The sequence below is a fragment of the Mchenga conophoros genome, linkage group LG12 (assembly GCF_057382185.1).
Source record: "Mchenga conophoros isolate Kocher_MC1m ecotype Shallow Benthic linkage group LG12, M_conophoros_male_GT1.1, whole genome shotgun sequence".
Classification (NCBI taxonomy): domain Eukaryota; kingdom Metazoa; phylum Chordata; class Actinopteri; order Cichliformes; family Cichlidae; genus Mchenga; species Mchenga conophoros.
The window spans coordinates 22,805,168-22,832,544 of NC_140537.1; the positions used below are offsets into that span (position 1 = coordinate 22,805,168).

Here is a 27,377-nt window from a genome sequence, read left to right on the forward strand (position 1 = left end):
ATTGTTGAAGTTTTGTCCATGTTATTGTAGGGTACTTTCCTTACAATATAAAGTGCATTGAGGTGACTGTTGTTGTGATTTGGCACTATATACCGGTAGATAAAGTTGGTTGTCAGAATTTCTGATAAAAAAACCCCCATGAAAGCATGGAGCTGTCCTGTCTTTTATCAAGTGTTCAGGATGCTGGTAATGTAATAGTGTATAGTATATTTTCTTGTCACCCTTTGAGCCAGTTTTTACCACCATGGTTTAAACACCACAGCCTACATGAGTACCGCTGCAGACCATGTCCATCCCTTCATGACCAGTTTACCACTTTCAGCAAAATAATGCACCAAGTCACAAACCCAAATCATCTCGAACTGCTTTCTTGAACATGAGTTCATTGCACTCAAATGACCCCTACAGTTAGAAAAGCTTAATCCACAGAGTACCTTTGGGATGTGGTGGAATAGTGTATATATGCTTATCAAATGTAAGGACAGCAGCACTCTCATATGCATGTAAAAATGCTTCATTTGTACATGAGGATGAGATCTAAAAAATATAAGAAAAGTCCTCTGACAACTTTCGACTCTAATACTTAAGTTGCCTGACAGGTTTGTATAATATGATTCAGCAAAATCAAAAACTATACTATAAATCACCTTATGCACACTTTAGGAAAAACTGTGATAAAATGATCATCCTTTGGACAAAAATCCTATAATCTGACATCATGTAAAGACTCTCTCAGTCATATCCGTCCAATGATTTTCTTCACTTTGGCAAGATGAACAGATTGGATCAACAGTTTGAGCAGACAAGTGACAAAGAGAAGTAGAAAATTTATTGCAGTATTTGTTCCACCAAAAGGGTATGAATCCCCTTTCCTCTTATTACTAGGGTGACCTAATACAACAAAATCTACATTTACAAAATATCCTCCTGCAATAGGCCACATATACTGCATGCGTAGTTCGAAATAGAATAAATTATATTCAGAGGACTCTGCCATTGTACAGCATGGACAAATAAAAGTGAACAAAAATAAAAATTCTTGTTTTTTTGTTTGTTTTTTGTCATCTGTTTTTTTCCTCAAATATCTAAAAGCTAAAAGGAAAAAACCATCCGGTTGCTAGTAGTATAATAAACTCCAAAAACACTTTAATAAGAACATCAAAAAGACTAATTTCCAACATTCACTTAAGGTTTTATTCTTTTTTTTTTTTACAGCTTTTTTGTCTTCAGAGATATAAACATTTTAATTTTTTGTCGTGTTAAACTATGATACAGTGGGAGTAGAAATGAGCGACTAGAATCTGCTGCACAACAGCGAAGGAGCTCCCACAACAATGTCGACAAAACATTTCCCTCCAGGTCTCGTCTCTGATAGCCTTTTAAGGGATAATCGGGATGTATTATTCCTTTAATGCCTTCAGGATTCTATCCTCTGAACTTGTACACAAACGAAACATGAGCAGTCCCTCTAATATAAGTCTTATGTTTTGTGTCATTTTTGCAAGAATAACTCATGTAAAAGTATGTAGTGTCAAATATTCTTGCCCTCGTGTTTTCTTACAAAAATGAGGAAGGAGAGAGGGAGGGTAGGAATCCAGTGAAGTTTGGCTGTGTTGTTGGAGGTGGCAGGTTGAGGAGGAGGAGAAGGAGCAGGAGCAGTGAAGAGGAGGATTTATAATAAAGTAGAAATGGAACAGGGGAACCAAAAAAAAAAAAAATTAAAAAAACAAAACAAAAAACCCCACCACATTGGAGCCATTAGCTAGCCCCTCCTTCCCGTGCTGCATACAGTGAGCGTAAAGTCTGTACTACTTTGTTGCTCAGTTTGTGGTTGCTGGTCAAGGCAATCTTCTTGTAAATGATGTCCGACTCCTTAATAGTGTCCACCCAAGGCACCAGTTTTCGGCCATCACGTTTCTTGGCTTCTGCCCAGGGCCCCGAGTACGAACCAGCCATCCAGTGGATGCTGTACCCATGTGAGGTCTTTTGGATGACTCGAGCTATCTGCGGCCGGTCTTTATATTTGGGGCAGCAAAGCGCAATCACATCCATAACCTCCACTGTCTCACTCATCCGACCAGGATCCGAGGAGTCACCTGCTCGCCTTGACTTTCGAGAGGACTGTAGAGAGCAAAGAACAAAAAAAAAATTTTTTTTAAAGAAATTTCCTCAATTGCTTTTAATTAGCATTTTACAAAAAGAGTGTGTATCCATTTATCTCACCCCTGGGGTCCTCTCGTCACCATCACTATCATCATCATCCGTCTCTGGTCCGGCCTGATTGCGCGGACTCGGTCCTGACAGGGGGCCGGAGCCTCCCAATAGAGCATTTATGGCTTTGTTTCTGATGTTCGCACTGGCAGATGCTTCCCCCTCCTCATCCTCTTCATCTGGGTCCAGATGTTCCATCAGAACTTTGAACTGTGAAACGTAAAAAGAAAAGAAACCAACTTTGAGACGAAGCTTCAGGCTAATCAGCAGTTATAACCATGCAAACCAAATATTGAATAAAAGGGCAAAACTCATATTCACTGCAGTCTGTTTGAATTAGAGATGGACCGATCCGATATTACATATCGGTATCGGTCTGATACGGACCTAAATTACTGAATCGGATATCGGTGAGAAATAAAAAATCTAATCCGATCCATTAAATATCACGAAAGCACCTCACAAAACTTGCGACATGGTGTAACTCAGCTCATAACCTTAGCACGTCGGAGCAGTATGCATCATGTGATTAGAGAGGCTGTGGCGTGCGAGACCTGTCAGCGGTCTGATTGAGCATTTGGATCCTTGCTACCAAGCCGGCATTTCATCTCCGAGAAAGTGATCCCAGAGAGAAGTAAAGCAAGTGGGTAAGTTCATCTCTGAATGTTTGTAAAGCATTCGCACGTTAAGCTTAACAACCGATTTATGGAGCGACTACCTCTTCTCTCTCCCCATCTCCTGTTGCTACTTCAATCATGAAACTGATCAATGATCGGCTGATCGGCTTTTCTGTAGCAACTCCCGTCTCTCTTGTTTGTTTATGGCCGACTTTGCACCAGAAAGGGGAAACCAGTGGCTGAACAACAGCAGCACATTTAAGCTTGATAAGCTGTTGTTAGAATTTATTTAATATTACTTTCTACACCAGGATCCTTTTCTACGCAGCTGACGGCTGTAACTGTGCAGGGGCGGATCTAGCAAGCTTATGCCAGGGGGCCAGATAGGGCATTAACGGGGAAAAGGGGGCACAAAGAAATACTTTTCTTTCTTATTGTAATTTAAAATGTCTAGCTTTTATTAAATAATTATCTGAATCTTACACCCAAAGTTTTAATCTGATGTAAAATGTATAGAAGTCCATTACTGTATATAGTAACTATTAAGTCTAATATACCCTAGTAAGCTATAGTACTTTCCCCTTTGGGAAGGTATCATCTGTGCAGTCTGCAGTTCTGTTGAAGAAAGATGTTGAATCTACTTAATTATTGTGGAAAAATAATTGATTTCTGTGCCTTTATTTTTTTTATCACATGCATTAAATTAAAGTTGATTACGTCGTTTAAGCATCGCGAGGGTGGGGGGTGGTTCCCTTTTTTTTTTTTTTTTTTGCTGGGAGTTGGCAACTCTTACTTAGGTTGCTTAATATTTCTGCTAAGTACTCTTTAAAATACCAGAATAGGGAGGATGGAGTAGGTTTAAGTTTATTAGATCGATCAGTATTGCTGAACTATGAAATAATTTGGGTGCACTGTATTTTTTGCATACAGCCGTAACAGAATAGCTTTAGGGTTTTTTTTTTGTTTTTTTTTACTTGAGTATGAACTTATGCAGCAAGATATTAAAAAAAAAACAACAAAAAAAAAAAAACAGTTTTATTGATTAAAAAATACACTATATCGGATTCATATCGGTATCGGCAGATATCCAAATTTATAATATCGGTATCAGACATAAAATGTGGTATCGTGCCATCTCTAGTTTGAATCGCAAATTTAAGGCAAAACTCATATTTTAGTAAGTTCAGTAAGTAAGAAAAAATTATTAAAAAACATTTTTGTGTGATAATTAAATTCTACACTAAACTCGTGTAACTGCTTAGAGGACAGACAATAATATAAACCAGTGAACTCAAAACACTTTAGTCAGGCTGATTAAGCTTTGTTACTTACATCTAGATACTGTTTGACTATCTGCTTCTTTACACCATCTGTCAGCGTGGCGTGAGCCATGTTGTTGGAGATAAAGTCGATGGTTTGTCGTGGGTGAAAGTGAATGTTGCCTTTTCTGTTCACTGCCTTGTCGTACACCTTGGCTGACTCTGTTGGAGAGTATTTCTGGATTTTACTGTTGGAAGACAAAACATTTTTTGGTCAGTTGTAGAAGTCACAAGGTCCCATTTTGGCAGATGTTCTGAGTTTGTTAAATCAATCCACAATTACTAACCTGTCAGAGAATCCATATTGGTTTTTCAGATGCTGTTTGAGCACCAGCAGAAGCAGAATGCCCTGAACTGCGTTTGCAAAGTCCAAGAGACCTGTGGGATTATCTGGGAGGAGCCTCATTACTTTCTCCACATCGTCCACATCCAAATCCTCCAGATCAGACTCGGACTCCGAGCTCTCCGAGTTTGCAACAGGTTTTTTCGTCTTTTTTGGCCGTCGTACCACATCGTCGTCAGTGTCTTCATTGTCCTCACCGTTGCTGTTCTCTGCATCTTCACTCCTCCAAGAGTCGCAGTTCATCTTTTCCTCATCATCCTCTCCATCTGATGAGTTCTTCCACTCTTTCTTGACCTTTTTCTCTTTACGTCTTGGTTCCTTTAGAAGAAGCTGGACAGAAAGGACAATCTATTAATATTTTTTTGTTCCAGCAGTGTAATTCTCTGGATTTAAAAAAAAAAAAAGAATAAATCTCAGGTCTTCCCCACCTCTTTAAAGGTTTGCAACAAGTTGCTGCCAGAGACTGACAGGGTGATGTCTATATGGTGCATGATGAAGAGAGGCTCCTCCTGGCTCTGGTATGGAAAACAAGCAAGGTTGTCTGCGATAAACAGGAGCATGTTTACGTCCGTCTTCTGCAGAAAGAAAAGAAATGTGGAGCTTGATCAAAAGTTAGCACTTGGTACAAAATAACAGTGCAATATTACCCAATTTGAGTTCAAATGCTCATACATAAAAAGTTAACTGTGTATAGTGAAATCAGAAAAGATGTAATATTGTAGACTGAACTTCAGCATTTGTCGCTTAATAAAAAGGTCTTCCTTTAAGATCAGTGTTATCCAAGCTCAGCAACCAGAGGAATCTGAAAGCTCATGTTTTCATTTGTCTGGATTCCCTTTTCTCTCTTTACATTTGGCCTAATATGGGTATTATTGTACACATTGTGTTGTTCTGATTTGTTGTAATTCTATCTAGTTGTAACCAGCGGCATTTCTAGACTAATTTACATTTGCATAATGATGTCAGGCTAGTTCTAACCTTAAGAGTTGTCATAACACACCTGTTATTACACTTACCACAAAGCAAAGAACTCAAAGTATATTTTTACATTGCATACAGTTAATTAGGAAACACCATTTGCCACTAAGGAGTCATAACATGTGCCAAGATGAATGCTGGTTAACTCACAGCACTGTCATCAAAGAGGTTCAGCAGCGAGATGAGAAAAGCCCTCCGGTGTTGTCGGTTCCCCCGGATCATAGTGAAGAGGTGGGAGCAGAGTGCCGAGTGGGTCTCGTCCTGTCTGAATCCTCTTATGATGGATTTACGAGATGAATTAATGGCCTGCTGCAAACTGTATGACATCTTCATCCCAGCAACTGCCTTCATCTGTCATAAAATATATTGGGTGACGAGTGTTAGAAACACAGCATTTCTATAACTACTGGGACAATTATTGTACTGATAATGTTCCTTTTAAAAAAAGTATCATGTACATTCACTTTATTAAAAAGAACAGTGAATAAATGAATGGCTGTGGTACATTTATCATTAGATTAGACCAAAATCCTGAATGTTATGTTTTTTGATCTTCTTTACAGCAGAAGATCCAGAACATGATCTCTCAAGAGACTGGAAACTGTTCTGGCATTAAATGGTGCAGTGGGTAGAATAAATGTTGTGATCTGTACAGGGTGTACCCTGCCTTTCGCCCTGACACACCTGGATAGGCTCTAGCACCCCAAAACCCTGAACTGGACAAGCAGTTAAGAAAATGCACGGATGGATTTTTTTGTCACAAATCTAAGGCTCATCTTGTCCATACTGTATTACTGTTATTCTGGTTGTTTTTTGCAGCTGTTTGTGCTAAAGTTAAAGAGGGTTAAAAGAAGACAAAAAAACCCCAAAAAGTAACAAGGTAAGACCTAAATCTGGAATGCGAAAAAAAATGAAAAACACCAACTCACGTGGATGAATCCTGTGTACTTCTTGTCAATCTCCACCAGCTGCTGGTCTGCTTTGTTCCTCATGCTGGGCTCTGGGTCTGTTCCCATTGCAATGAGGTAGGGTACACACTACACAGACAGGATAAAAGCAGTGAAGTTCACATGCATATGCATTTTACTTCTGTTCATGAAAAAAAGAGAAAACAGATTAAAATGAAAGTAACTAGTGATTTTACAATAACTACAAATTAATGAATATTGGTTAGCTTTAAGATGCTTGCATACAAAAATTACTTTGAGGAAAAAAAGTGCTATCAATAGACCAAACACAAACAATTATTTATTGATAGTGATATAATAATGACACGTGACAAGTTCTTGCTTTCAATTACCTGAACAGGATGGATGAGACCCTGGTTGAGCGTGAGAGCTATGACGTTGAGAGCAAAGTGACGTACGCTGGATTGGGTGTGGAAGAAAGCCTCCAACACCTGCTTTAAATAAAGCTGCATAATGGAGCTGCTCATCCCCGAAGAGATGTCTCCCATCTCCTTCAGATCCTCTTGTTTGGACATTTTCTTCCCTACAAGTACAAAAAAACCATAAAATATACAGATTGTCCCTTCTAGACGATGTTCATTTTTATATAGTGAAGTAATAAAATCACTTGAATTGACAAAATGTTATAACAAGTATATTATTCACTGTGACGTCTAAAAGCTGTTTAAAAAAACAAATTACTTACATTCTCTGTCTGCTTCCTGCATCCGCGTGTCTTCCTCCTGAAGGTATGTCTGGAGGTTTTTGAGGATCTGAATTTTGAGGTTAATTGAGGAGCCACTGTCAGCCAGGATGCCATTATACAAAGACTTCACCTCCTGCATAAACATCTGGCTGGGATGCATGATCACAAGGAAACCTGCGTGAAAAGAATAACAAAGATCAAATACATGTAAAAATAAGTAAATGACACATCCTTCTATATGATCTCAACCTGCTGTGGCCAGGGAATCATTTGCTCATCTCTGGTCTTTATATTATAGTCCTATAAGCTGGTAAAATGACACTGTAGGTCCTGGAGTCAGTCTAATCACACTAAAAAAAACATTATGTTCTTACCTAAGCCAATGATGGCTTTGGTCTTGACCTCCTCATCTTCATGCTTGGTGAAGTATAGCAGCAGCTCAAGAACTTTCTCCTTGATAACAACCTTGACAACACGTCAACACATAATTACGAAACTGCAGACATTTTCATACATATTTTTTAAAACAGCAATCATAAAGTTGCATAATGAGCTGCTTCATCATAGCCAATCGTGGTTGTGGACAAGATCCTCAAAGAAGAAGATAACTGGACGTAAAGCTGTAATCCAAAATTAGACCCAGTTTTCATTTGAAATGTTCATTTCTAATCAATAATTAATCATTAACTACTACCCTACCTTGGTGGTGCCCTTGAACTCTTCCAGATCAAAATCAAAGTGTCGGGCCAGGGCACCCACGGTGAAGAGGGATCGCAGCAGGAAAGGCTTGTTTGCTACCAACTTTGTGTCGTTTGGGTCCTCCTGATGCTGAACCTTCAGCCTGTTAAGCGCACCTAAGAGGGGATGAAAAAAACATTTGAATTGAATTTTTTAAATTCCATTCAAACTCTGACTGCTTAAAATGCAATTTTATATTTTATAGGCCTTCTGCAATGTTTTTTGGAGAACTTGTGGCTAAACTAAACCCACTCTTCTGAAGAAACAGTGGGATATAAATAGTTACATTTCTTTGGCTTTTGAATGGATTAATGTGGTACTTCAGCAGAGCTATGCTATCCCTATAAAACACAAACATTATTACTCCAGGCATTAGCATCTCTCACCATAGAATCTGTTGAAGCAAGCCCACACAAACTTATAGTTGTGTGTGACTTTGTTCACAACGGCTCCGAGACAGCTCACACAGTGTTGGACCACCTGAACACAGGAAGATAAACCATCATGTTACCTCTTTAACAAAACTGGTTACAGCTTATATACTTAAATTGGGCAAACTTATATAAACTTGTTAAAACACTGCTGCCACGCACCGTCATGCCATATTTGATGATGAGCTTCATGAGGTCTTCTTCAATGGTTGCAAGGAAAGTTGCACTGGGGTGCTCCATCAGAGGAACCACAAGCTCCAAAATCTTTGCCACATTACAGATAACCATGAAGTCATTGGCAGTCTGCAGGGGAAACAAAATATGAATGTTATAAAAGTATATTAGGAAAAATCAACTCAAAGAAAGTACTCCTTCTCCCTTTCAATCGAATCATTAACTTAACAACTGAATTATCTTTACAAATCAACAATATAAAGTTATAGTATATACTAGTAAACATTATCACATTAATAACTCTTCAAGAACAAAAAACGTTAGTAATTTTGAAACAACTTACATTACACTTTGTCGTCAGGTAGGGTTGCATGGTCATAGCATGTTTGACCATAAGCTGGGCGCTGATCTTGCTGAACAAGTACAAGGTGGTGATACAAGCCACTAGCCGTGTTGAGTTCACCCCCTTGTTCTCTATAGAGGGAAAAGGAGTTAACAATACATGCAAAATTACAGTACAAGTACAATGCTTAGGCAAGGATATACGTTTACATTTAAATATATAACCAATATATATCCAAACATACCTGCAAGAGACTCCTCATATTTAAGGATGTGTTCAACCAGATTGTCGACGAGCTGAACACAAGCCTTTTCGGCTGGCTTATATGATGCGTCCTCTTCAGATTTGAGGAGCTAAAGAAAGGAGAAAAATGTTTATAAGGTTTTAAACAATAGCAGATCTCAAAACAGATATCTATTATATAATGAAGCTCAAATGCTAACATTTTGAAGAAGCTGTTCAAACCAATCATAGCCGGTGTCTCGACAGGCTGCAACCTAAAGACATCAGAGGAAATGATTAATAATATGCAATCATCAACTACTGGTTGAGAACTGACACCCTACGGTTTTTTTTACATTTATAATTTTAAATCATTCAACAAAGTGGTAATTCAGTTAAATGTACCACATCAGTGATGTTGAGAATCTTCCTGGTCATGGTTTCTTTGTCATGGGCTGGAGTTGGAGTAAACCACAGCTTCTGGAATGTCTCATTCACCAGTTTCTATAAATAAGAAATGCAATAATAAAAAAATGAAATAATAAATATCTACAACGAATTCTATGAAGAATGGAAGCCACGTCTTAACAACCATCTGTAAGCAGATCCATACCTTAATTCCTTCCTCGTCATTGACCCTGCGGATCATCTTCACGCACATCTCAGTAATCTTACTGAAGGTCGGTTGCTCCAGACAAATATCTCTGAGGATTTTGATCACCCGTTTTCTCACACTGATACCAGTGTCCTAAAATAAAAAGGAATTAAATTAATAAACTGAAGTATAATTTTTAAAATGAATTTTAAAAAGAGAAAAGAGAAATGTATGCATTTGGTGTAGTAGCATTTTTTCACCCACAGGTGGCAGAATAAGACTGTAATGAAGAGTGAACTTCTCATGAACCCACTTGAACATTTCCATGACAACAGGGACAACAATCTCAACTGTTCACTTCCCAGATGCTAAGCACAGAGAGTAACTAGAAAGACTTTGAGTTCACCTGAATTTTAGTACTAACAGCATGTTGTCACGTGTGCTTTTTAATCCTAAAATCTTAAACTGCTGCTGGAAAACAGATTTAAATAGCTTACGCAATAGAAAACCTGAAAGTGCCCTATTAACCATTTTTTTAGGACTCTCCAAATACATTTCTGATGTACACTTGGTGTACCCCCCTCCAAAACAAAACAAAACAAACCCCAACCAAACACAAAACAAGCCAACAACCGCATTACTAGCCCAGAAGAAGTGTGCAGCAATCAGAGAAAAACACAATATTTACATGTATGCAGTTCATCAACAGACACATGAGTATTACTAGTATTGATCTGTGTAAGAAACCATCCTGCAGGTGCTAGGGACAGCTTAACAATGAAAGCACAAGTGAAGGGCCAAGCAAAAACACACCAACTAAGGCTACGTCCACACGTACACAGGTATTTTTGAAAACTGAGATTTTCCGTTTTCGTTTTAAAAAATAATCCCGTCCACACGTAAAGGCAGAAATGAAGGAAAACGCTGCTAGGAACATGCCAAAGCAACAGGTGGTGATATATTCCTAACCGTGTAGAAATGTTGGCCAATCAGAAGTCTAGAAATAGTAAACAAAGATGGGGCATAGAACAGAGTCGTATGTGTGAAGGGACAGTAACTGTGTGTGTATATGTAAGCATTTAAACACTGCAGAGAGTACAATTAACAGTAACAGTATTGTAGAAATTCATTTCACCGAAACAATAACGTGGCGCACAGTGTGACGTCAAAAAAGGCGCACACCTTTGACGCTGCGTTTTCTCCGTTTTTCTCGTCCACACGTAAATGCAAAAACTGAGTTTTCAAAAATATTCACCCTGGCCGGCGTTTTTAAAAATCTCAGAAAACGCCGTTTACGTGTGGACGAAAGGTGCAAACGCATAGAAAAATCTGCGTTTTCAAAAATATCCGGGTACGTGTGGACATAGCCTAAAAGCCCACAGTACAATGATGAATATGCCAAAACAGTGTAAAAGCTAAAATAATTATAGTAATGATAATTCTAATGCTATATTTCCTCATTATCTATGGAAAAACATCACGTATGTCCAAATCAATCAATTGGTACAGAATTGAAAAATGTTAGCTATTATAACCCAGCATCCTAATGTCACACTCAAGGTGTGGTGGACATCATCACACGATGGACCTAGCATGTGAAGTCACAGCTGTGGTTTTTGCTTTTGCGCCTTTAGCACCTATATGCAAACCACAGCATAACTGGGAATAAGTGACTGACTGGACAACTTACCAGTATCCTCTCTATGAGCATGTCGTAATATTGCTCAGTGAGTTGGGGTCTGCTGAGCACAAACTTGCCCAGCAGCTCTACAGCTGCCTCTCTCACACTGGTGGAGTTGTCCATTAAACGACCATGGACACCACGCTGCATGTCGGACTGCAGACAAAGAGAGCAATCAGTCAGCATATAGCAAGCTACAAGAATTACAAGATACCTTCTGAACAGAATGCTGCAGAATAAGAAGTACATTTTGAAAGAGCAAAGCCATACAAAGAATATAAGTTAAGACAGCATCATGTGCAGTAAAAAAACATGTTAACAATTAATGCACTTGCTACTATAAACAGAGATAGAGACATACCCTTGCCAGTATGCTGGGATCAACAGCCACGACCTCAGACAGACATTTCATGGCTTTAGTCCTTACAGCGATGGCACTTTCTCCAAGGACTCGTAAAATCTGGTAAAGAACAAAGAATGTTTATGTTTCTCTGGGGGGGGGGGATTGAAATGCTTTTGCTAAAAAGAAAATCACACTCTTACCTGTGTTAAATAAATATCAAAGCTCTGGGCGAACGGCCTCATAGAGGCCAAATAACGCACAATCAAACAGGCATCTTCATAGTCCACAGTGTCAGAGTTCATTCTGTTGAGAAGCAGGTTACAGACTTGCACAGTCACACAACTGCACTTGTGCAAATAAAAGAAAGTACACTGCTGATATATCGCACATTCTTACTTCAGTGTGGTGAAATGAGCTGGCATGGTCTTAATGATGTTGCGCAGGAACTTCTTGCGCTTCTCAGCACGCTGCATAATTTCTCCGGTAGTTTCCACCTCCTTGGCATGTTGCGGACCGTCTGAAGAGTCTTCGTCCTTTGGATTCTGGTTACGCATGGACTTTTCAGCCTCGGTGGTGGCATCGCGGAACCACTGAGCAATGTAAAACTTTCTAGCAAACTAGAATGCAAAACAGGTCTCAGTATTACATTCATAGCATTCAAAGAAAATAATTACTTGCAGTAAGGAACATTTTTATTTGCACACAGAGATAACATGAGCAAATACTGTTTTAAACCATTTAAGATATGTCTTCTTATTTAAGAGAAGAAAGATTTATTAATATGGTAGTTTCCAACAGATTCCTCAAAAGCCAGTTCAAATGCAATGTGAAACTTATATCTAAACCTTAAAGAGTTCACCACATTCAACCTAATGAAAATACCCACCACCAGTGAGGCATCTGTCTCAGCGTTCTCCTCCAAGTAGTCCAGCAGAGCCTTCTGTAGCTGTTGGGTCTCATCGCTGCCTTGAGACTTTAAACGGGGAAGAATAAGTGGGAAAATATATTTATTGTGCCAAATGGTAGGAATGTAAATCATCAAGCAAGAACACATTTTCTGCATTTTACTCATTTCTGTCCCCATAAAAAACAAGAAAACAGTATCCTAAATCATTAAATTCAAAGCTGTCCTTTTACCTCTTGTACGATACGATCAATTGATCTCTGGTCCATCTTGCTTGTCACTGCATCCTTCCTCAGACGTGCAGCCACTGTGCCCAAATAGTCTAGAGATGCTACTCTCAGAGCCATCTCTGTCTGCTTATTACTGAACTGGTGTACCTAATAGGAGAAAAAGGCACAGGAATGGATGAACACAAGAACACTCTCATTGTGTGTGTCTGAAAAAAAAACTGCTGTCATAAAGTTGATTTTCATAAACCACAGAAGTCAAGTTTGATCAACTGTGACACAAATGTTTTGAAAATATTGTATAAAATAAGAACATTTGCTTTCCTGGAGCCTCCATGACTTTTAACAAAGTCATCTCTTGCTATTAATCTGGATCATCTGTTCTCAGAAACACTGAGAAAAATACTTGCATTTCCAGTTTAAAGAAAGATCTTAGTCATGCTAACCAGCAGTCTCCCAAGCAAACTGAGCAGCAGCTCTGCAGCAGGCCATTCTGGTTTGTTCACTGTTGAAAGTAGGTCCTGGACAAAGTTCTCAAATAATGGACGGTAATCTTCTTCTCCCTGCTTGCTGCCACACCTGAGGGAGGCAAAAAAAGGAAGAAAGGGGATAAATAACAGGAAAATAACTATGCTCTGAGAGCATAATGAGAAATGATTAATGGTAACAATTATAATCAAGGTCAGACAGCCAACGATCAGAATTAAGACAGAAGTTTTAATACGGCTGAACAAGCTGGCAGAATACATCTGGAAAATCCTATAGAGTTACAGCTACTTCAAAACGTTCCTAGTTTGTCTCAATGTTGACTGATGACAAAAGGGATCTTAGCAACATTCAACAGTGTCATCAAAAAGTATAAATAGGAAGAAAACAATCTGAAATTACTTTTTAAGGAAGACTGAGAGGAAGTTTTGCGCAGTTCTCATTGCCGTCTCATAAGAGTTTGTTATCAACACGTCCTGATCCACCTGAAGAAGAAAAAAAAATCTTGAGCAAATGGTGTGTCTGACTGCATGTTGTATTGAATAAAACTATATTTGCTGATGTTTGTATGGGTTTTCATGTCAGCTTGTGCACCTACCTTGGTGTCATACTCTTCAAAAACATCTTTGTCACTGGGTAGGTGGACCACACACTGGATCAGCTGCAGAACCAGTGCTGTTACCATTTGGATGTACATCGGTTCTCCATCCTGGTCTGAACTGTTCAGCCTAAAACACAGAAGGTCAAGATAAATCACAAGTTACTAGCATTGCACAATCCAGTAAAAAAAAAAAAAAAACATCAACACGTCTGAACAATTTTTATTTCTACATTGATGGTCAGATAATTCTCAAAGCTCTCAATTCATGCATTAACCTGGCAACTCTGAATAGCCTCAAATTTAGGTGAATTAGTGTGGAAAATGGGTTACCTGAAATTCCTGAGGGAGCGTTTGCTGGTGGGCAGTCTGGCCAAAGAGGTAAAGATCTCCTCAAGGATCAGCTGCCGATGCTTCTCATAACGTGAGAACACCTGTATACAGCAGAATATGAAAAAAAAATGTAAAAAAGATAAAAATTGCAAAATAACATTCTGGACCAAATGCCCTAAAAGGATGCTTTTAAATAAACACTCAATTTTTGTGCAGACGTACCGCTGTAACTAGTTTAATGGCACACAGTTGAAGCTCACTGACATTCTCTACAAAGAATGGAGTGATTCCCATAGAAGAAACCTGGAAGAACGGGACATGCACAATATGAGAAATCACGCATGTCTGCATGTCTGACTTACACTAATGTACTAAGTGCAACACTCTTAGCGTTTACCTGGAGGATGGTGGTGTCTGTAAGCAACTGTATCTCTAGGAGCTCAGAGATGTTGCTGACAATGTCACACACTTTGTTGTATAACATGACTATGACACGCTGCTTGTGCGTGGAGCATTTTGCACGCTTTGCCTTCGAGCTCAACATGCCACCTATAAAAACAACAGAAGTAATTTTTTAAAAGATAATGAACATAATAAGAAAATTAAAAATCTTAAATTAAGAAATACTATAATTTTGCAAGCTGAAAAAAAAACTGTTCCTGATTTCATAAAGCAAGCATCTATTTCAGTTTGCCAAACTGGCACTGGCTTATTTATCATTTGGTCTACTACTAATGTTAAGTTTATGAAGCGTTTCTAAAGTTAATAAAGAAAAATGAATGCAGAATTCTTCCTGTACCTCCATGTGGGTCCACCCTGTAGACTGGATCGTACTGTGGATACAGTGTGTTCTGAAGATGAAACTTGGTGTACTGCAGCACCCGCTCTATGACATCTTCTATGTAGACAGCCTTCGGCATGTGTGCTGAGGTCATAATGTTCAGAGCTGTCAGACAGGCATCTGCAGACTTTGTGACTCTCTCCATTATCAGATCTCTCCAAAGTCTTTCCTCGTCTTCAGCGTCATGGTCCTGTGGTTAAAAAGTAAAGAATGTGAACACTTTCAACATCAATAAACCAGTGTCAGAATGAGGAAGGCTATTATGTATTTCAGGAAGAAATCTGGAGTATTTTTTTATGATTGTCAGCTATTTCAGCATTATTATGTTTTGTTCATGGTCTCTGTATATAGATTTCCGCAGTGCATCACTGCAGGGAGAAAAATACTCCAGATATGGGAGGAAGGGCACTCACATGGTTCATCATGGTGGATAGCTTGGACCCATCCTGGATATTCTTTTCAAGGATATTCAGAAGCTTCACCAACTTGTCTGATGGGATCTGTAAGAACAGACACTGGTTTTTAGATCTACATCTGAAGAACCATTACAAACCCACAACATCCCAAATGATGTTTTTTTATGAATAAATAGAATATAGTACCCTGCTGGAGATGCCCATGGCCTTAATTTTGGCAGATTCGCTACCCAGCTCATTCAGCTGGTGTTTACCAAGCAGCAATTCCTGAGGTATCTCATCATCGTCTCCTGCTAGAAAACATAAACCAATAAATTAGGACTAAACTCTAATAAAATATAAGAAAACCAACATACCCACATTGACAGTCAGTACTGATACTTACCCATAGTAGTAAAATCCACATCCTCCAGATTTTCCAGTATGTTGTCAATGCTTGCCAAGAACCTCTTGAATGTAGAAGAGTCCATCAGTTCTTCTTGGGTCAGCTTGGGTTCATAAGCTTTCCGTTTCTTCTGCTTCTCCTTCATCTTCATTTTTCTGGCAACTAAGTGTGAGAAAAAATTTTTTTTAATTTTTAAAATTAAAATTTTAAAATTAAAATTAAAAAAAAAATTTAATTTTTTTTTCAGGGGGTGTGCAAGAAAAAAATCTACTGTAAAAATCTGCTGTCAAGTTTTTCACATATCAGATTTACCTGATACTATTAAGCAAAATTAAGGTGTTTTTATGCATTTAAACATGTAAACACCCAACTCCACAATCAAAAATGGCAGTTTGATTTAATTTTGAACACCCAACAAAGGCATAATAATCTCTTCTACTACACATGTTTCAGAAGGGAAACAAAGACCATTTGTAGCACTTAAATTACAGACCTTCACTCATGCTCGGAGGCGGCGAATCTTCCTCAGATGAGTCTCGGTAGCGGCTCCCTGATCCTCGGCGGCTGTCTCGGTGCCCACTTTTCCGGTGTTCCCCTGACCCTCTGCGCTCCCTCTCTTCGAACTCCCAAGCTCTGTCTTTCTCTCTGCGCTGCCGCTTCCTTGCAGCTGTAGAGATTTAGCATAAAATAATAAGGCCTAAACTCTGAAAAAAGAAGCTAAATTTAAAAAAATAAATAAATTCTCACATCTAGTAAAAGAACCTGCAAAAAATAGTTTGGTATAAGTTAGAATTGAATGAATTGACTCACACTCTCCAGTTGCGTCATAGTCTTCATCGGAGCTGACCTCAGCATATTTGGGCCTCTCATTTACTGTGCTTCGTTTCCTCTTGTTCATCTTTACTCTTTCACATAAGGGCATGGTAGACTCGATCTCTGCCAGCAGCTCTGGGGGCAGCTCCTTCAAAACTGCTGGGTCCATACCACCTGAAAATTTGACAATAATATTATACAATTATTAGCAAAATAATTTCATTGTATAGAGCAGACTTTCCCAAAGTGTGGGGCCCATCCCCTAAGGGGGGGGGGGGGGGGGGCAGAGCCATGGTGGGGGGGCGCGATATGAAAAGGGGGGGGAAAAAACAAAACGCTTGGACACTGCTAGCGCGGGGCGCCCACAGAAACGCAAAGCAGGAGATGAAGCATAAGTGAATATGTTTCCAAACCAACTTCATTCTAAGCCAAAGACTAGAAAATATGGTGAAACATATCTGCCCTTTGGTTTCACCTGCACAAGTGCCAAGGTAGGTCTCCCCTGCAGAATTGGTTTTTCCTTCGTCGGGAGCAGCGCTTTACATTTCTCTTGTAAAATAAAGGGGGGCCTAGCAAAAAAAGTTTGGGAACCACTGGTATAGAGTGAAAAAACACATTGTAAATATAATTTAAAAACAGCTTCTTACTTTTGCCGGACTTTCCTGAGGAGAGTCGGTTCTTTCCAGACTTGCTGTGCCGAATGATCCTCTGGATCTGGTCAACTGATAGCTTTTTTAGAACCACTACAGGCTTGGGGCGCTTCTCCAAGTCCTGCACCAATCCCAGCCTCTCCAGTTTAACTTTTGGCTGGCCCCACATATGACTTTCAGTCGATCCACTGCCTTCCTTGTCACGATTGATCTGGGAGGAAAAAATAAGATAGGAGTGAGAAAAAACATCCAGTATAGTCAAGTTCAAAAATCAATATGTTCCACACTTCACACAATTAGAAAGAAAACATGGGCTTCATTCAGAACAGAAAATAAGGTGTGAATAATGACTCAAACTGAAATGAAATTGGTGATTTTGATGTTAGTTTCCAGTGTCTTGATAGCAAAGCACAAAGATATATTCCACTGTTTTTCCAAAAATATCCAGGTCTTAACTTGTAGAACAAACAGTGAACACATCGTGTTGTCGACACTGCAGTGCAGTCCCACTTCTAATTGGGAGTGACTAGCCAAAACTTAGGATGCAATTTTGGATGTTCCCACTTGTATTGCGCTTGCAGTGCAACAAGTAATTTGTGCTAATTGTGCTAAGTGAAAAGTGGGAGTGAGCAGCAGCTCATTGATGCAACCTTTGTTCACATTAAGAATATATTTAAGAAGCTTTGTCAAGTCTACAAATCCTTAGTAACTGAATAACATTTAAATACCTAACCAGCTATTTTTAACATCATTTCAGTCATCGTACCACTCTTGATCTTCAACGTCATGTCAACAATCTGGGCATAAAATTTCTTACAACATGATTTTTCCCATGATTGTCCTCACAGTCAACCCGTTGTGAGGACAGTCATAAATTCTTAGTGAACACTGCACTGGCAGCCTTTCCTACACAACCACAGACAGACATGCTCTGTCAATTACCAGCTAAATCATTGCTAAGTACTACTAAGAACTTCCAGATGTCTATTCACTACAGAACCACTGGTGTTGTCCAGCTCTACCTCCAAGTCTAGCCTCGCCTCTATCCTAACCACAGAGAGCTCTTGAACTTCAACCATTTGAACTTCTAATCTGAAGAGAGTGCATATATAGTTTGATTATGTCTGGATAATTTAAGCATAGAAATTGAAGCATTTTGTGCCCTTTTTCTTTGGCATCGCCAGTCAAGATGGACAGGAAAGTCAGGCCTAGTACATAACCAAACAGAGGACTAGCCAGGAAGGACAAAACCTTTGGCAGAGGGGTCACACTCAACCAGGTGAAGTGCTTACAGAAATGATTTACTTGCATGCAGTCCCCCCACAAAAAAACAGCAGTGGAAGATTTCTTTAAATGTGCTTGCTTTCATTCATACAAGATAAACAAAATAATTACCTCTACTTTTTCTACTCTAAAAGACAGTTAAGTGTGGTTAATGTGTTAAAGAAAATTAAAGACCAACACCGAGAATAAAAAAAGGCTGACAAATGGGAAACTAAAACCAAAAGAGTGTATAATGGTATGATTTGGTTTTGTGAGATTGCAGGCAGTGACAGCTGAATGATTGGTAGGTGGGTAGATATTTGTTTTGGATCAGCCCAGATCACCTTAGGGATCTGGAAGTTCTTCAGTGCGCCACTATGCCCTCCCAGAAGCTGAGCAGGGAAAGAATCTGGAAGTTTAGCACCAGAAGCTGACGAGGGGAGTTTGGAACCATCTTGTCTACTGCTGCTCCGACCAGGGTCTCCAGTGGAGGAAGCCCTGAAGCCAGACCTATCTCGATCGCTTCGGGAGCGAGAATCAGGGGACCGCCTGTCTCGGCCAGTCTCACTCCGATGCCTCCTATCCCTGTCAGACTCACGGTCCCTGTTTGACGACTTGGGCAATTCTCCACGTCTGTCTGAGGACTTCTCATCATGTCTGTGCTTTGAGGATTCCCGACCTTCTCTCCTGCTGTCATGCTTATCGACCCTGTTCTTGATGACTTCCGGTCGTCCATCTGGTTTCAATCGCAAAACTGTGTCAGAACCCTCCACAGCAGCTGGCCCACTAGCTGGTTCTTCAGGCCAGCGTTGGGCCTCAAGGGCAGGGACAGGGGCAGCCAGACAGGGGTCGAGCTGACCGTCAGCTCGGCCTGCCTGCTGGAGGTCGATGCTCACCATGAGGGGAGGGCGGCTGGCACCGTTCCCAGCTGCAGTGGCCTCTTGCGGAGTCAGTTTGCCAGCATTGCCCCCTCCTGTTGATCCGCTGCCCGGGGCACCTGTGGGCCCACCTGGTCCCCCTGCACCTGGTTCCAGGGGAAAGGAGTCCTGCTTTCTCTTCTTCAGTGGCTTGTCTGTAAAGAGAGAGACAAGTAATTAAAATTAAATACCATGACAAGATGCTATAATTCAAAGCAAAACATTTTTTAGCTGTAGAGTTATATGTAAATGTTAATTCTATGTGAACTTCTCTTACACACCTTTATCTTGCACCTCCTTGGAGCACTTCTCACTAGCAGCCTCTCGTTCTATCCTTTCAATTTCAGCAAGTGCATCCAGCTCTGCCTCATCATAAGGGGAACTGGGAGGCTGAAGTCCACTGGCACCACCTACTTGCTGCTGATGTTGCAGCCGCGCTCCCAGATTTTGCTGGAGAACAGGAACCTGCTGAAAGCCCAGTTCTGCCTCCATATTGTCTGAGTTCTGATCCATGCCTGGCATAACATCACCTGAGATATTAACAGAAACACTTTACATGGTTGGATTTAAAAGGGGTGGTGGTAGTCCTGTTGATCTAAAATGATGCATCACGATGTACCTCATCAGCATTTCTAGTAGATCAAATAGCTATGAAACTGATGGAGAAAAACAACATCTCACCTGGGGGATCCGACTCATTTGACTTGACCCTGGACAGCTTGAGGGTGAGCTTTGTTGAGTCCTTGTTTGGAGAGCTAACAATGTCGTACATATCTTTCTCCTCTTTTACTATTGGGACTTTCTTTCTTTGCTGTAGCTGCTGTTTCTGGTCAGGTACTCCTTCCCTTGGTGAGGGTGCATACGGGGGTGGTGACTGGAGAATCAGTGGGGGACGAGAACCCGCTGTGAAGAAGGAAGAACACAAGGAAGAGGAGATAAGAGTAGTGAAAAAGTGACATTCTTCAGAAAACATTAAACTACACAAATACAGACATCTCTCTCTGATGAGGGATAACAGCCGCAGTGTTTCAGAGTATGTAGCAGCTTCTCCCATAATGAAGAAAAGGTAAGCAAAGTGTATGCACTGTAGTGCCTCCTTTCCACTTCGAGTGTCCTTACGTTTGGGCGTTCCTTCACTGCTAGCTGGCGAGCAGCCTGACTGTGGAGACCTCAGAGGAAAAGATGGATTTCTCATGGCAGAATCACCCTCCTCCAAAAGAGAGACAATACAAACAAGTTAGCATGTAACACCTTTACACTCAACTTTCAACATTTCTCTCAATTATATCAACACAGCTACTGTTAAGACCTAAATAAATTGTACCAGATAAATATATTCAGGGTTTTATTGTGGTATGTAGTAAATACACATTCATCTATTTAAAAACGGTGTCAGTTGTACCTCATTTCCCAGTCGATGTACAATGTTCAGGTAATCTTCAGTACCATGTCTGTCTGAGTGGTGGTTGGCAGCATTAGGGATCTGCCCTGTTACTTTACCCTCATGGATGTTTCTTATCCCACCTGGAACCATGGGACTGGCCACAGACACTAGCAGAAAAAAGACATTATTTTATTATTATCCACTAGTAGGGAAATACAAACATTGCTGATTAAAACAAAATAAATACAATTCTTTTGAAGTGGAGGTGTACCCAAAAATTGCTGATAAAATAAGTAAGTATGCATATGACCAGTGATTTTTTTTAAATGCTTCGAAGTTCCTCAAAGAGATTTCATCAGGCAAAAAATAAGTGAATCAATAATTTCAACCATCAGGACCATATAGAAAGGCAATCAGAAGTTAGGTTTCATATACAAATAATGAGCTACAAGATTAAACCTGCTGACATGTAAATAACTCGTGATTTTGTTACAATTGAACGGAGAAACTGGAGTTCTGACTTCGAGTGCCCCCTTTTGTAATAGCACTCCCCAACAACTTCCTCTCCAGGGAAGACAATGTATCCACCACACCATAAATACTGTTCAAGTATGGAACAAGAAGGTGAATAAAAGCCCAAGCCATCAAGGTTATTATACCTTACTAAAACTAATCTAAAAACTAACAATCGATATGAAGAAAGATTTGAGTTAACTAAAAATAAAAAACACATATTAGAAAAAATTGGAGAAGCTAGCCTTAATTTTAATCCAACTTAAAAACAAAACAAAAAAAACTACATTTCAACTTGCCTGATGAGGCTGTGCTGTTTGGTGAAACCGCTTTCAAAAGGTTTTTCCTGACATATGCCTTTCATACAGTTATAATCAAAACGACTAAAACTAGCACAGAAACCAATAAACTAAACATTTTAAAACAATAAAAACTAAACAACAAATATTTTTGGAAACCAACTGAAACTACGCTAAATTGTGAAAAATGTCAAGATAAAAAAAAAAAACAAAAAAAAAAAAATTATAATAACTCTCCAAGGCATAAACGAAGAATGTAATCTCGATGCACCAAAACACAGTTGATCCACAGTCTCCACCCCACAAACCACAGACCAAATGTGTCAAACACTAGGACACCCAGAGGTCCAGTGTTCATGCCCAGATGTGTCAGAGCTATTTCAGAACAAGAGAGAACACCACAAAATATGCACAGTTTAAAATGTGTACCTAATCAGTGTATAGTCAACCTGTTTGTGTATAAGCGCAAATATAATATTTGAGAATCAAACAACACTGTTAACACACACACACACGCACACGCACACACACACACACACACACACACGTAGACACACACGCGCACACACACACACACGTAGAATTAACAGAAAAAGGTCATGTTTGTGTACACCAGCAATGGCCTTGTAAATACAAAACATAAATATTTCCACAAATTATATTTAATTATAGGAGCCACAATTATCTGATGTGAGAACTTCAGTGTACATTCGATTTATGTATGAAGAATATGAATTCAGTCAAACCCCTGCTTATTATTCAATCCAAAGGGAACAGAGTTTCCAGAAGCCAAAGCTACGGATATGGCTGACAAAATCAAACAAAGACGCCTTCAGACTTAGTCGCAAGTTTAACATTAGAAAAAAAATTAATGATGAGTTCTGAGTCTCCATGCATGCGCATTAACATTAAACACAGGTTCTCACCTTGTTGAATCTGTTGGTGTTGGTTATAGCTGGGTGGTTGTTGGTGGGGATACTGCTGTATGTAACCTGTGGCAGGGCTCTGAGGAGTGTATGGGCTGGGTACTGGACTGTTCTGTTGGCCCATGTACCGGCTACTGGAACCCGTCGGAGGTGTCACAAACCGGCTAGAATAGAGAAAATGTAAGGACAGAAAATAAGAAGAAGCACACTGCATAAACAAAAAAAACCCAAACATTTATTTAAATTCAAACATGATGTATTTGTATTGTGCTTTAATTAACATTTAAAATTTAAAGTTGGAATAAACCAGATTCTTGTCAATCTTACCTTGGTGGATTGGGAGAAATCGCAGCTGGCTGGAAGTTTGCAGACTGGGCAGGGCTATGCATGGAATTCATCTTAAAAGGTTGTACCATTGGCTGCTGCATGACATCTGTTTAGAAACAAAATTGAGAATTGAAATGAATAACCTTTATAGAAAAAAAAAAACCAAAAACACAAAGCTTGATTTTTTTGTTTTTATATTAGTAACATAACGACTTAATGTGCAACAAGTAATTGCGCCCATACTTTTCTCCCTGAAGATGCCAGGGTTCCTGGCCAGCATGGTCTGCAGCAACAGTGGTGCATCTCCCTCTGGTTCATCGCTACCCAGGTTGTCCTTCAGCTCTCTGAAAACACACAAAACGAGTTCACATCAAAACAATGAGGCAGATTAGAAAAGTGTCAGATTTAATGTCAAAAGCAGAAAGAAAATGCTGAATACATTTTAAGCAGTAAACAGAAATTTGACTATATGGCCAATTCGGAATCAGCAAATAAGATAACATGAACATCTTTGAACTAGATTGGAAACTGGAGCACCTGGAGAGAACACAAATAGTTTTCTCTTCAGTACACGGGTTTTTGGCTTTTTATGTGTAGTATTTGCACCTAGAAAAGTTTCCCGCAGTGGAAGCATTAACATTCATGGTAGTCTTTCATCTCTCAGATTCATTAAAAATTAATCTTTTGTGTTTTAATTAGTTAAAGAATTAAGCAATGCAAAGCATCTCTTCTGCTTTAAATCAGCTTTAAAGCCAAGTTATCCTGACGTCTGAGCTTTAACAGCCAAAACATTTCCATGAAAACATGTTGGGGTTTTTGTTTGTTTTTTTAGTTGGCCTTTTGTCTTTGTTCATCCAGACAGCATATTGTCTTACAGACACTTATATACTCACATGTGCTCTGTGGAGACCTGGTTCAGACCATGGGCTAGCTGGGAGGCCAGATTCTCATCCCGGCAGCCCAGTAGGCATGTGACTTCCTCCGCAATCCTCCCATTGTATAGGAGGCTTTTAGTGGTGGTGGCAGGTAGAGGAGAAGGGAGGGGCAGCTGGTTCAACACTAATACAAGAAGAGAGTGTTTTCAGCAAATATACATTTTAGGAGTTAAAATGTGAGCAATACAGGACATAAGGTCTCAGAAAAGTTTAGAGACGCAGAAGTAAATGGGGGGGAAAAACAAAAACAAAACAAAAAAAATGTGCATGTAATCACTATTGCACATTTACATCTGTTCAGACCGAATGTTGCAGTTTAGGACTTAACACTGGGAGAGAAGACATAACAGAACTGTGAAAACTTGTGTTTGTAACATAACTATGTGACACTCACAGTCTGTGAGGCTAGCGATCCCAGCAAGAGTGGTGATGGGAACATGAGGCATATCCCCATTCATGCTGAAGGTGAGGGTGGGGGAGTGTGTTGATACACAGGTAGATCAGGGGGTCGATGGACGACACCCGTCCTCACATCTCCTGGCACCTAGCAGAGACAGGGAGGTCGGTAAGAGAAAGACAAAAGCAGCTTTAGTGATGGACAAGAAAAGAGAGAAAGAACTGCTGCAGTACAGAATTACAAAATGAGTTAATGGTCATAAAAATGTATACAAAGAAATTATTTAACACAAAAATGCTATAATTAGTCATATTATTTAAATATAAAAATAGACCCAAATATTTGTTGTGTTTTTTTCTGTCTGCCTTTATGCTGACATTGCGTTTCATGTGGCAATGGTGTGCGCTGTAATAAATGTCCTGCTAGAGCGTGTCAATCAAAATAAAATGCTGTGTTCTTCATTGGTTATTCAATTATGATCTTACGTTTTTCACAGCATTTAGTAATGCCATGCAGCTAGTACAAGCGCAGGTTAGTTGTGTCACTGAAGAAATGCCCCACAGATACAAAAGCACCGAGAACTGAATCCTGAGGAATGTACCACAAGGCGTGATTAATGGTTACTGAGGCATGTTGTGTGTGAGGCAAGTTTTCAATGTCACAAGGGTGGCTTTTTTTCAATCTGGCCTCATAATCTCTCATTTTTATATTCAAAGTTTCTGATTAAAATTGGTTGCAACATGTGCAACCCTTTCGCTGACAGATATTCTCAACTGAGGGAAGACAGCACGTTATATATGCAAAACCAATGAGCCGTAATGCCATCGTACAAAGCCAAGCAGGTACAGTAGCACGAACTGTACGCATCACAAACCGACAAGCATACAGTCTGTGATGTAAAAACATTTTTAGTACTCAATTTCACTCCACTATTGTTTATTACACAGATGATTCAAAACAAAAACTTAATTGCTAAGTCAATTAACTAAAGTGCTTTCCACACTGCCCTGTGCTTTAACATGAGACAGTCTGGGACCTAAATGCACTTCCTGGGAATCATGTTAAATATATCACTTTTTTAAGGTTAAGAGCTCTAATGTAAAGTGTTCACTTCAGAAAAAAAAAACAAGCTCCGAGTGTGCATTGAGTGGTAAAATAAGCACATACAAGTGAATATTCTTCTCTTGTCTTAATTGCAGACACGTTGCAGTTTGTTTGCAATTCGTGATTATTCTTCATAATGTGTATCAGTATATTCTCTTTATGAAAACATGTGCAAAGTCAGATTTTTCTTTGTGAAAAAAAGCCTGATTTAACAAAAGTTTTTTTCATAAAGTTGCCAGAGACTTTTGGGATATCCATAATTTTAGTTTTGTGTCTGAGTGTGTACTTGCTTTGTCGTATAGCCCTCAGGTCACAAAGTTACACATCAACACAACTAATTGTTACATGACATACATGTCACACTAAAAATACACTACAAATTTTTCCTGAATCCCCACATAATACTAAGTAATACTACTGAGTTATCTGGTTAGGCAATAGTACTTTCTGAGTGCTATTCAATAGTCAGCTGTTTGTACATTTGTGGGTGCTACCAGCAGCTCCCGTCTCCCAAGTATCACAGAAAGTGAAGCTGGATTTCCAACAGAAATGTTGTTAAACCCAGAACTGCTGCAGGTTACTAGGGCATTATCCACCTGCACCACCACATACTGTGTGTGTGTGTCAAACAGCTGTGTGACAAAGGCCTAGGTGTAGCTCTCACCGCTTCAGACTTTACACACACACACTGCTGTCAGTGCAAGGTGAAAAAGAAAGAACGAGAGAGAGAGGGAGAGAGCGCATAAAATGATTGAGCCTACTGTAACTGCAACAGATATTAGCACCTGAACATTAACTGTGTTACATTTTAACACCTGCCAGGTTCTGTCCTCCTTTTTGTTTTACTTTAACTTTTTTCTTGCTATATTAACTTTTTCCAGCCTATTATTACAGGTAAATAATGGTTAATGTAATTTCAAATCTTAACAGTTGTAGCTGTGTTAAAAAAACAACAACACTTAAGAGGCAGGGAGTAATGCGAACACACTGCAAATGATTCCCAACTGTAAATATGCAATCCATGCTTCTAAATGACACAGAGCAATATTTTCTGTAAAAAGTATTTGGCAGAGCACTTGGCTATGGGTCCTTAACCCCACTTTGAGAACCACTGATTTATGTGACATTGTATTTTATTCACACCTCTCCTAAGAGCAGAAATGCAAAATATACACAAACAAATATTGAGGAAGGGGTGTAAATGCAATAGGACAACATCAACAAAACTTTAAAAGCTTGCCTTACTCAGCTAAATGAAAGGACTAAGACTGACACGGGATGACTGCCCCTCAGCACACGTTTTTAAATATTATACAGCCTCAAGATAATGCATTTCCATAAATGAGCCACAACCATTTCTAATACCAAAAGCACTGTTAATCTGAATAGGGATTCATCTTGTGTTACTACGATTTAACTACATTGCCTGATACCTAAACATCACTCATTTCAAACCATACAGCTCGCTGTGAGAAACCTTGAAAACCTGTGGCCCTTTTTTTGGATTGAAATCCCTTTGCTTGTTAGATCCTTAACCTCTGACAAATGTGTGTGTGGGGCACACAAGCAAAGAAAAAATGCAGCCGAAACCTCTTGACAAGCTACTTTGCACTTTACACTATTTTTAAAATCAAGACAGGAAATAACAACAATGTCAATATAAAGGGTAAGTAGTTTAAGCTTTTGCAAATATAAATTAATGATACCTTTTTGACGAACTCTGTGCAGTCTCCTGTGGACTCACTGACATTTCAGATAAAAAAAAGTCCTTCAATCTGCCGAAAAAGAAAACAGCTTTGCATCAGACTCTGTAATCTAAACCTACATTTTACTCTTAGTTGTAAAGACTTCAAAAGAAGTTCTGCTTACAGCTAGCCAATGGAGCTAAACCAAAACAGTAAAATAATGCCAGTGCCTGCATTATTGTTTTGCTATGAACATCTCGTTAACACTACATTATCCGTAAAATTGAATGAAAAGTGTGTGGCACTGGCTTCTAAGAGAGAGCAAC

At 39.4% G+C, this 27,377-nt stretch overlaps 1 protein-coding gene across 4 annotated transcripts in view; it reads right to left on the reverse strand.

The window, feature by feature from the left end:
• Positions 1–807: 807 nt before the first annotated feature.
• nipbla (NIPBL cohesin loading factor a) overlaps positions 808–27,377 on the reverse strand; it is a 28,236-nt gene continuing 1,666 nt past the window's right edge. The window contains exons 2-49 of one of the 4 annotated variants that reach the window (XM_085294587.1): positions 27,073–27,141; positions 24,260–24,409; positions 23,824–23,989; positions 23,174–23,274; positions 22,931–23,036; positions 22,604–22,767; positions 20,884–21,032; positions 20,601–20,691; positions 20,163–20,384; positions 19,763–20,011; positions 19,461–19,636; positions 17,299–17,512; positions 16,649–16,825; positions 16,332–16,505; positions 15,839–16,000; positions 15,640–15,746; positions 15,451–15,537; positions 14,996–15,227; positions 14,594–14,745; positions 14,419–14,499; positions 14,197–14,297; positions 13,864–13,993; positions 13,668–13,750; positions 13,226–13,358; positions 12,786–12,929; positions 12,535–12,621; positions 12,045–12,265; positions 11,849–11,951; positions 11,667–11,765; positions 11,315–11,461; positions 9,643–9,777; positions 9,435–9,533; positions 9,251–9,304; positions 9,052–9,160; positions 8,808–8,938; positions 8,453–8,593; positions 8,246–8,339; positions 7,821–7,975; positions 7,496–7,586; positions 7,122–7,295; positions 6,769–6,959; positions 6,398–6,505; positions 5,619–5,819; positions 4,919–5,065; positions 4,435–4,820; positions 4,161–4,335; positions 2,224–2,421; positions 808–2,121 (exon numbers count right to left, since the gene is read on the reverse strand). In XM_085294587.1, the coding sequence (XP_085150713.1) occupies positions 1,759–2,121; positions 2,224–2,421; positions 4,161–4,335; positions 4,435–4,820; positions 4,919–5,065; positions 5,619–5,819; positions 6,398–6,505; positions 6,769–6,959; positions 7,122–7,295; positions 7,496–7,586; positions 7,821–7,975; positions 8,246–8,339; positions 8,453–8,593; positions 8,808–8,938; positions 9,052–9,160; positions 9,251–9,304; positions 9,435–9,533; positions 9,643–9,777; positions 11,315–11,461; positions 11,667–11,765; positions 11,849–11,951; positions 12,045–12,265; positions 12,535–12,621; positions 12,786–12,929; positions 13,226–13,358; positions 13,668–13,750; positions 13,864–13,993; positions 14,197–14,297; positions 14,419–14,499; positions 14,594–14,745; positions 14,996–15,227; positions 15,451–15,537; positions 15,640–15,746; positions 15,839–16,000; positions 16,332–16,505; positions 16,649–16,825; positions 17,299–17,512; positions 19,461–19,636; positions 19,763–20,011; positions 20,163–20,384; positions 20,601–20,691; positions 20,884–21,032; positions 22,604–22,767; positions 22,931–23,036; positions 23,174–23,274; positions 23,824–23,989; positions 24,260–24,323 (7,074 nt within the window). In that variant the 5' untranslated portion in view covers positions 24,324–24,409; positions 27,073–27,141 and the 3' untranslated portion in view covers positions 808–1,758. Of the gene's footprint in view, positions 2,122–2,223; positions 2,422–4,160; positions 4,336–4,434; positions 4,821–4,918; positions 5,066–5,618; positions 5,820–6,397; positions 6,506–6,768; positions 6,960–7,121; positions 7,296–7,495; positions 7,587–7,820; positions 7,976–8,245; positions 8,340–8,452; positions 8,594–8,807; positions 8,939–9,051; positions 9,161–9,250; positions 9,305–9,434; positions 9,534–9,642; positions 9,778–11,314; positions 11,462–11,666; positions 11,766–11,848; positions 11,952–12,044; positions 12,266–12,534; positions 12,622–12,785; positions 12,930–13,225; positions 13,359–13,667; positions 13,751–13,863; positions 13,994–14,196; positions 14,298–14,418; positions 14,500–14,593; positions 14,746–14,995; positions 15,228–15,450; positions 15,538–15,639; positions 15,747–15,838; positions 16,001–16,331; positions 16,506–16,648; positions 16,826–17,298; positions 17,513–18,908; positions 19,637–19,762; positions 20,012–20,162; positions 20,385–20,600; positions 20,692–20,883; positions 21,033–22,603; positions 22,768–22,930; positions 23,037–23,173; positions 23,275–23,823; positions 23,990–24,259; positions 24,410–27,072; positions 27,142–27,377 lie in introns of all 4 variants that reach the window. The other 3 variants (XM_085294586.1, XM_085294584.1, XM_085294585.1) reach the window with 3 other exon arrangements.